Raw genomic sequence first — 10,360 nt, 5'->3', positions numbered from 1 at the left:
ACAATAAATGCACTGAACAAGATACGTGATTTTGGGTCATGTTGGCCAAGGGAGGTAATTCTGTAAAAAAACAAAACTCGTACTTTTTGTACTTGCAGTACATGTTGGAACTGAAGTATGATTTTTTTTAGAAAATCCAAGTAGTGGTGGATTCTTTTGCTGTAGTTGTTGTTTTATAAATGACCGAAGCCGGTGACGTGTTTCAGGCGGATGATGACGCCATTGTGGTCATTACGGACATTTTATTGTCAGTTTGTGGCTTCAATGCAACGCAAAGTGTTAGCTAATTGATATATATCTTACTCACATACTTTCTTCAACATCATAAGAATGTCATGATTCTTCGGCGCTTAATCTGGACGATTAAGCCTGTATAACTCAGCCACTCAGATCAATGTATTGGTTTATTATGAATACAATGCTTATGTTAAACAAGTTCTGTGAATTGCAAATTTCATAATAATTTACATCGATATATTTCGTTTACAAAGAACGTGTACACATTATGGTCTTTCTGTCTGCAGAATTCGCCTTCTTAGTTCATTATACATAGGCCGAGATCTTATGGTCAATCTAAGACAGTGAAGGTATGGTCAAGATAAGATAAAACGTCTTTGCACCCCACGCTGTGCATGTTGGTTTTTTGTTTTATATCAATCATATGGACAAGGGGTAACTGCGCCCAGTACGCATACAAGCATATGCCATATTATATTATTTAGGAATCTTCGGGTCATACACATGTTATGCAATTTTGATCGAGTTCAGTTGAACACTTAATTTTGGAAAAATGGAACAAATTATTTTCTCACTTGTCCCAAAAGAGAAAAGGTTAAACAAACTGTTTTAGTTTGCCAATGAAAGCGATGAAAGACATTTCCACTTGACCTATAGCTAACCGAGCACAAAGTGTTCATACTGAGCTATGAAACTAAACTTTGTTATCAATATATATATATCATACAAACAGCATTACAAATGAATAACATCTAATTGTCTTCGTAGACTATGTCTTCCACCATCTCTTTCGCAAGCCCAATGATGGCACCCTCATTGTAATACTGGTGTTTACCTAAATGATCTAGATTGACATAAGGTTTGGTGTCATTTGCATACGTATTTGTATTGGCACCAGAAGAAACATCCAAAGTAGGTGTCGTTTTAGAGACGCCTATATCGTCGTCTGGCTGTGTTTGTTTGGTTTTAGCCCGATTCGATCTTGGTGTAGAGTTTGCAGTAGATTTTGGCTGAATTCCAAACACGGCTTCGCCTTTTTTCTGAGGCCCTAAATTAACATACTTTCCTATTGGCTTTTCGGAATCAGGAACAGTCGCTACACCTCCTTGTATGTACTGTGAACTTTTCTCAGACAAACGCGCATCCATCTGTAAATGTGCATCTTCGTTCGTGTTTTTTACCTGATATTGACTAGAATGCGGAACGGAGGGGGCTCTTTCAATCGGCATTGACGACCGTACGTTACCGCTCTCCAGCGCTTCTTTCTTATTGCCTTTCTTGCGGCGTCCTTTCTTTTCAGGTTTATATTGAGGCTGCAAATGCCCACCATAACCTTTTTTCATGTACCCTTCAAGGTCCTCTGCCGGATACGTCTTCATAATCACCTCTGGCCCATCCGCGTTTAAGTACGGACCGTCGGATTCTACATTGGTATTGGTGTTGTGTAACCCAGGCTGGTTCTGTTGTGCGGCCTTTAGCGCGCGCTCCGTCTCAATCTGTTCTAGTCGCTCTTTATGTGGAGGCAACACATGCTCCCTCGAGTTTCGTTGTTTACTTCTTCGTCTGAAAATTGAACGTTTTCTAATAGGTTCTCGTATGGACTAACTAATAATTGGGTGTATATAGATCTGGATAGTAAATGAAATACGCATAATAACATATCCGATAGTTATTTATATCATATATTAAATGCATGCTATTATATCTATTTATATATTTTTTATGGATGACATTTGTCGATAACGTCCGTAAACGTGTATCTTATCGCACTTCTTCCGAACTTGTATTTATATGTTTGTGTTCATATTTAACAATAATAATTTTGAATGTTTTACTTTGTTAAGCTCATATACGAGAAAAAAAATTCCTTTTAGATTTCAATTGTCAGTTATGATGATTTCTATAAAATATTTCTTTTTCGTGAGACTATATTTGTATATATTATATGCAAATTTATGGCAATCTGTGCATGTATGTATGATGAAAATACAAGTTTGCAAACACACAAATGATAATGGCAAAGTCAATGACACACAAATTCGCGCGCACCCACTGAGCATGAGCATTTACCTCCATCTATAGACAACAACAACAAAAACGATGACCACGGCAACCAGCAAGGCGCCTCCAATGACACCACCGACAATGGCGCCGTTGTGATCTTTCGGAGGACCTGAAAAGCAAAGCCATCTACTGAATTGACCGTATTTTTTGTTAAAGCAAGTACATATTAAATTGATACTTTTGAACTATATTTAGCATAAATAAACGCGTTTGTTCGTGCAGGCGATTCCTGAGATGAATTAGAACTTTACATTTTGTTACTGCGATATACTCGTTGCTTGTTAGTTGTATTCCAATTATTATTAAATAAACGTTGTTGTTTTTTAAAAAGTCAGTTAACTGTTAACGTTGGCGAGTTATATTATAACAAAATAGCACATCATCATGGATTTATGTATTGAATGTATGTTTCCAAAAATTAGTTGGAATGTAAATAGCCAACATGAAATATATTAAAAAAAATATATATTATTTTAGATTGACTTTTAATGTACTCTTTGACCTTCCATTTTAAGTAAGTCTGAACATTAAGTGCAGTCAGCACAGGGAAAGAAACGTTTCGCTTTTATGGTATTTTTGTTTAATAAAAATTAAAGCAAAGCGAAAAGTGTCGTTCATGATTAGCCTGTGCGGATAGGCTTATCTAGGACGACACTTTACGTACATGCATTAGTCCTAATTTCCCCGAACGAGGCCCATTTATTAATTTGACGTTTTCTAGATGTTTTCCTCCTGCCACACCATTGTATCTGACAATATAACGTTGAAGCAAGGCCGAAAGGGAATAACTGATGCTTATTTGGCATGCAAGACCTGTCTTTGAGGGGATTTTTTTGTTTTGTGAAAACCAGACTAAATGCATGTGCGTCAAGTATCCTCCCAGAGAAGGCGGTTAAGTCCGCACACGCTAATCAGGGACGACACTTTGCACCTGGACTTTTCGTTTAATTGGAAACGTCATAAAAAGCAGGGAGAATCGTCCCTGATTAGTATGTGCGGGAAGTATGTGGGACAGCACTGGACGCAAATGAATTAACCCATTCATGTCTAGCGTCCTGAATAAAGGACATTGCAAACAGCGTAGACCCAGATGAGACGCCGCATAATGCGGCGTCTCATCTGGGTCTGCGCTGTTTGCTTAAAGGAATTTCTTTATAAAATATTCTAAAGATAGAAATAAATATACTTGACATCCCTAATTTTGGAAATAAATTGATCCAATTTAGAAGGATGGGAGAGTCCACTGGGCATAAATGGGTTAATCCCAGTTTTTCCAGAACGCGGATTATACAGACAAGACACAGACATTCTGTTAAAATACTAAGAATGTAAACAGTCAGTTAAAAGTTCATTTGTCTACACGGTACACGACATTTGTTGTGTAATACTGAGTCAAGTATTCTCCCGGAAAAGTAGTCAGCTTATCGCATACATACATTAATCATTTAATGGTGCAAAGTCTGAAACGTGTGTTCATTTAGGTTGCATTCTCTTATCAACAGCGATGCTCCTCAGGTCACTACATGTTTAACTCATTACATTCATTATGAAGCATTTAACGATTTATCAGAACCCACGCTCCTTTGTCGATTGCGTTAATTTATAATACGGTATACGTGCAATATAGCTATCAGCTACAATTGGTGATTTTAGGTGAACTTATAACGATGAACAGTGAAAACGGTTTTAGAAATGAGACTTGACAAGGTACGTCTGAGACTTATCGGGCATACCGGTAGTCAATGTTTGTCAAGGGCGTTATTTCCTAACAAAACAAAACTTACTGTTCGGAATGGAAGGGTACATATCAGACGTCGCGTTGGTGGTGTAGCCTGATGTTGTGGCGGCTGTTGTGTTTTCGATCGTAGTCATCGATGTCGTGTTTTCGGTCGTGTTTCCGGTGACTGGTGACGTCGTAGCACGTGTCGTCACGGCCGGCGTTGTCGATATGGAGGTTGAAGTGATCATTGTCTGAAATACAAAGCAAAGTGCTGACTTTTTACCATCAGCATATTAAGACTTGATTACAAGCAAAATGCAAACGAAAAAAACTCACTCATTTATTCTCATAATTCCATAACTAAACAAATGAGTATGCGAAATGTGCTTTTTATATTGAAAAACAGTCCATTAAATATAGTATTGCTTAAAAAGTACACATCGTTAGTGAAAGCGACTTTTGTCAACGCATGCTCCTTGATGAAATACGGCACATGTATTTAAAATACGAAAACGAAATGTATGCGATCTCTATGACATATGTTATGGTACTCATACTTGTCAATCTCATTTCAAATATTTCGTTTACCGACAATCGACTTCGCTAGATTGTTGCTTTATGTCAAGCACCAAAAGCAGCTACAAGTGTTAAGGAGGAAGAGCGGACAATTTAATAATTATCAAACGTTAAAAACTCTAACATAACCAAAATCATGTAAAGCCATGTAAAGCATTTTATTGGCACGAATTCACACTTTATTGCATGTTTAAATCCGAAAGGTGTATACATAAACGATGATAGTTCCCTTTACTAAAAGCTTACCGAGTGCATAGTCTTCATGCTCAAAAGGTGCAATCAAGTGAAAGTGAATTTCTACAGAAAACAGAGCTATCTAAAAACTAATAACAATGAAAGATAAGTGAAAAGCAGATTTATACAACATTTATGTAATTTTCCTCCATTATGTTATGAATATTTTCAACAAACGATCTTGTGTGACTCAATGCTTTTAACTCTTTCAGTGCGGGAACCGAATTTTGAAGGCCTTTGCAAACAGTTTGGATCCAGATGAGACGCCACAGAACGTGGCGTCTCATCTGGATCCAAACTGTTTGCTATTCTGATAGTATTCTTTGAAAAAAAATCGAAGAAAATGCTAATTTTAGAAATTCAGCAGACGACATTTTAGCAGACGACAAATTTCCCAGCATGCAAAGGGTTAATGCCCCACTTCTCAAACATAACAAACAAAGAGTTGAAAACAAACATGTACAAATTGACATCTAAAATACAAACAACGCATTTAAATATGTAAATAGCGATTAAATAGAGAATGCACAACACGTATATTACGTTCGTCACAAACATCGTAAGTATGTATTACATTTGCACCATAATCTTTCAAAACTTTTTCAGCGGAACAAGCCTGTCCACTGGACAGGAATATATTAATCGATATATGTTTGATCTTTTTTAATTTAACCATGTTTTTGAATTGGCATCGACTACCTCAGGCCTTCTGCGCATCGACTCAATGAACCTAGCATTTAGACTTTTTTCAGACGAATGTGTGTGTATATAAAATATCATTCACTTCCACTAGAACCGATTCATTTTGAATTAAATTAAATTAACTTGTAGTTTTAACTTTTGCAATAAACGAAAGGGTTATTCAGCCGCATGCGTTTGTTTACTGCCCAACAAACACACCCAGACTGCGAAAGCTTACCTTAAAATTGTGTCCGTTTAACGGATAAATCGCGACGGGCCTATGCCGTAATGTTTTAATACAGTACCGTTCATAACATGATTTGGCATTCGGCAAAGCAGCCATTGGTGACCATCTTATGTCAGAGGAATTGTTTTCTCTGTTATTCAAACATGAAAAGAAAATGTCTGTTAACTTAATAAGTAGCATGTTTTGTGACTACCTACAATATTATGGTCTAATGTAGCCGATAGTTTAGTGGCACGATAATAATTCTAACATCGCTGTTGTTTTTCTCTGTCCGCAAACGTGAGATTATAAGTTCAACTCAAGTATGTCATTTTACCGCCTTAGGAACGTTTTGCTTCAAGGCTAAACATATTAATCGATTATATGTTCTCTGTTATTCTATACAAGTAAATGGAATACTGTGAGAAATTGTAAATTTTCATACAGAGTAAAACATCTCCAATTTTCTATAAAAGAAAAATTGAAAGGCTAAAGTGAACTTTACATATCTTGTTATGAACTTTACATATCTTGTTATGGAACACAGGCTTATCTAATTGCTCGTTTAATTGCTCGTTTAATAAGATTCATATTCTGGCACTTTTCTTCAATTTTCAGGCAATTTATTTCCAAAGTATCATTTTTTTTGCGTTCAAATTGTGCACCCTATTAACACGTATATCTTCGAGTAATACTTGTTACCCAATTAACAAACGAGCATTAAGAATCTTCAAGATCTTTTCATGTTTTGGTAAATTGACACAATTGAAAAAAAAACTGTTTCAGATTCGCAAATGTTCGTTGTAGGTATGAAATTTGCGAGGAAACAGTAATACTAAAAATGCTCTAAAATATCCGTTCCATGCATCTTTTGACGATTAAAAAACCTGAAATTTATAAAGCGTTACAAACACAAAACGATCGACGAATTTAGAGAGTTCTGTTGTTATCGTTATATTTTGTGACACTGCGAGGATTGCTCATATAAAGTTTAAAATACACTTCTAACTATATGAGTACGGTTGGCCGAGTGGCTATGGGGCTAGACTATTACTCCAAGGATCAGTGGCCGAGTGGCTATGGGGCTAGACTATTACTCCAAGGATCAGTGGCCGAGTGGCTATGGGGCTAGACTATTACTCCAAGGATCAGTGGCCGAGTGGCTATGGGGCTAGACTATTACTCCAAGGATCAGTGGCCGAGTGGCTATGGGGATAGACTATTACTCCAAGGATCAGTGGCCGAGTGGCTATGCGGCTAGACTATTACTCCAAGGATCAGTGGCCGAGTGGCTATGGGGCTAGACTATTACTCCAAGGATCAGTGGCCGAGTGGCTATGGGGCTAGACTAGTACTCCAAGGATCAGTGGCCGAGTGGCTATGGGGCTAGACTATTACTCCAAGGATCAGTGACCGAGTGGCTATGGGGCTAGACTATTACTCAAAGGATCAGTGGTTCGAGCCCACCTAATGAGTACCTTTTTCTTTCTTTCTTTTTACTGGGGTAATTTTGTTTCAATGTTTTCATGTCCCTTTAGGGGAATATAGTATTAGTTGGAAGGAGGAACTCTTTATAAGGGTTTTGCGTACAAAGCTTTGATACTGTTTATATTGTTTCTATTTTTCAGTGCATAGCAGCTAATGAATCTAAACAGATGGCAGATGAGGTTGCTTTTCAAGATGGGTGATCGGTCGAAGTTAAGATTACACTACTTTCTCAATATAACGTAACAAAATGAAACCCACCATTAACGTATGACTTTATAAATCCATGTCTATGTTTTTGTTTTCATTTCAACTTAAAAAAACTAAACTAAGAACATGGTCGCTGAAGAAAAGTATAATAGTGTTGAAAACTACGACGAAAAGAAACGAAACTAACTCGTTACTCAATACACAGTATGACCTTTCTTTCATCTTTACTGCAGAATGCGCAGATGGGTAGTGGTAATCCACGCAAAGAGGGAAGAAAGCAAGAAGAAGGAAAAAGTCTACAGTGAAAACTAAAGTTGTCGAACTAAGAGAAATTTGAGTGGGCAAACACTTTTTAGCTTGTTCATTGTTGTATTATCGACAGCACAGTTGTTTGCTATTATTTTGATGATTTCTTGATTAATTAAGAATATATGTGTAAGGCTATGTTTTGTCAAATGTTATATTGCGCTTATTTGTACTTCAATTCTGGGCAAATAATGTGAAATTGACAGTTTGTGGCAAATATATGTAATAAGTTTGCTATATAACTATTCTTTTACTGGATCTATCAACTTCAATATTTTTTATGCATGTTAAACATTTTTAATAGTCGAACAATACTGTCCAGTAAAATCCTTATATGCCAATCTATTTTAATTGCTAATTGTAAATTTCATATCATTATTAAAAATATCGTTGAAATATAGTTTTCTGTGGAGAGGCTTAAGAATCAACGAACCACGGTTCCGGCTTCAGCTCTCGGCAGGTGTATTGAGTAAATATTCGTATCTCTTAATGCTCGAGAGCTGTGGAATGCGACACTTCAAGAAAACTTTGACAACCGAAAGTATCGGATGATAAGGGCAAAAACTGTCGATCTGGGTTTCAACCTATTTACATGTTAAAGGTCATTGTCGTGTTAGATGCCATTGCATGTCTCATTTTTATTTGTGGGCGAAGCTCACAAATAATGCAGACGCAATTTTGCAAATCAGTATGGATCAGTATGGCTCGATTGGTCATTGTCGAATCGGGTACTATTTACATGTACCCCGGATACTCTTAAGTATACTTACATGAACCCCGGGTACGGTAAAACGTACCCGGGAAATTTAACACTTAATCGGTCGTTGTCGGCTTATTAATTATATTCACATTTATGTCAATTTTCTGTACATTGGCCTCTATTATATCGAAACCCATACTTAAAAAGCATGTTGATGCAGTTTTTTATCAAGAGAAGTTTGTTTAAGATAATCGGTAGAGCGTAACGACATCATTGGGCGGGAATACAACTCAGGTACAGTTTAATATCGACCGGTCACGAGTAAGTATATTTACCGTACCCGGGGTACATGTAAGTATAGCTCGATGGGTCATTGTCGGCTCGGGTACTACTTACATGTACCCCGGGTACTCTTAAGTATACTTACATGTACCTCGGGCACGGTAAATATACTAAAACGTACTCGGGAATTTAACACTAATTCGGTCGTTGTCGGCTATTTTCCTTAAAATTAATTATGTTCACATTTATGTCAATTGTCTGTGAAATGGCCTCTTTATTATCGAAACTTATACTCATACTCAAAAAGCATGTTGATGCAGTTTTTTTAAAGAAAAGTTTGTTTAAGATAAACTAATCGTTTTACGTTAATCGGTAGCGCGTTTTACGACATCGGATTTGGGCGGGAATACAACTCGGGTACAGTCTAATATCGATCGGATACGTTTAAGTATATTTACCGTACCCGGGTTACATGTTAGTATACTTAAGAATACCCGTGGTACATGTAAGTAGTACCCGAGCCGACAATGACCAATAGAGCATCAGTATGGGTTTAGGTACGGCAGGAACCGTAACCCGTGACTGCCTGTGTGGATAACTCCAGTAAACTTTAGCAGACGATAATGCTAAAAGCGTCTGCTTTAATCACCGCATCTACCTGTTCTCACTGATGCAGTGCATAGAGTGTATTTAACAACTTGTAGTAAGACAACGTTGGCCAGTCTAGTGTTTATCATTGAAATCTGTACATATTGGCTGCTTTCAGGGAAAACTGGGCTTAAAAGCCGGATCTCACTTGCTTGATTTTGCGGTGGTAAAATATTAACCAGCATTAACTAGTAGGCTGGGTTTATCTGCAAGTGATTTGCTGCTAATATTAGAGTGTTTATAAATATAAACACATGTTTGAGCAGACAGCATTTGGTATACTGTTGAATCTGTATTTACATGTAAACTTGATTTGAGTCATTCGCTAGCTACTGGCTGAGAGAAGTTCATAACCTTTCAAGTGGGCGGTGCTTAGCATTTACAGGGAAATTTGAATTTCAAGCAGACAACAAAAAACTTTTTCTGTAAGTTAATAACTATATTATTTTCAACCACCAAATTACACATACATATTGTTTGTATACTAAAGAATATGTATGCCAAATTTCATTGGAAAATATTAAACACAAACTTAAATATTATGAAAATAATCATTTTTGTTTACACACCAGTGTACAACTAAAAAGTGGACATTTTGTGAGTTTGTGGCCCTTTTATACTGCTTCTCTGGTGTTTAATGCATGTCAAATAAGATTAGCCTGTGCACACTGATTAGCTGTATCAATGATTTGGAAAAAAAAACACACATCTCGACCTGCGTTTTAAGACACATTCTTTATAAATTTGAATGGGTTGTGATCATTTCAAACTTGCGATATAAAAAGCAATAACATAATTTTGAAAACTGAGTTGCGTCTAAGATTATACAACAGCGAACAAATTCAGTGCCTTCAGCGCTTTGATTAAACACAGCAATCTCAGCTGCACTAGCAATTACAATATTAAACCATGAAAACCATTATTAAAATGGTGTAGTTGTTAGAACCGGCGAGCACAACCATTACCCTTATGTGCGAGATATGTATTAACA

The 10,360-nt window shown here is 36.8% G+C and overlaps 1 protein-coding gene across 4 annotated transcripts in view; it reads right to left on the bottom strand.

The window, feature by feature from the left end:
* Window positions 1–386: 386 nt before the first annotated feature.
* Window positions 387–10,360, bottom strand: part of LOC127851167 (uncharacterized) — a 31,638-nt gene continuing 21,664 nt past the window's right edge. For 2 of the 4 annotated variants that reach the window (XM_052384787.1, XM_052384786.1), the window contains exons 2-4: window positions 4,086–4,296; window positions 2,308–2,410; window positions 387–1,800 (exon numbers count right to left, since the gene is read on the bottom strand). In XM_052384787.1, coding sequence (XP_052240747.1) covers window positions 990–1,800; window positions 2,308–2,410; window positions 4,086–4,269 — 1,098 coding nt within the window. In that variant the 5' untranslated portion in view covers window positions 4,270–4,296 and the 3' untranslated portion in view covers window positions 387–989. The remainder of the gene's footprint in view (window positions 1,801–2,307; window positions 2,411–4,085; window positions 4,297–10,360) is intronic. The other 2 variants (XM_052384785.1, XM_052384784.1) reach the window with 1 other exon arrangement.

This window comes from Dreissena polymorpha, chromosome 11 (assembly GCF_020536995.1).
Source record: "Dreissena polymorpha isolate Duluth1 chromosome 11, UMN_Dpol_1.0, whole genome shotgun sequence".
Lineage (NCBI taxonomy): Eukaryota > Metazoa > Mollusca > Bivalvia > Myida > Dreissenidae > Dreissena > Dreissena polymorpha.
This window is presented reverse-complemented; position numbering and strand designations above follow the sequence as displayed.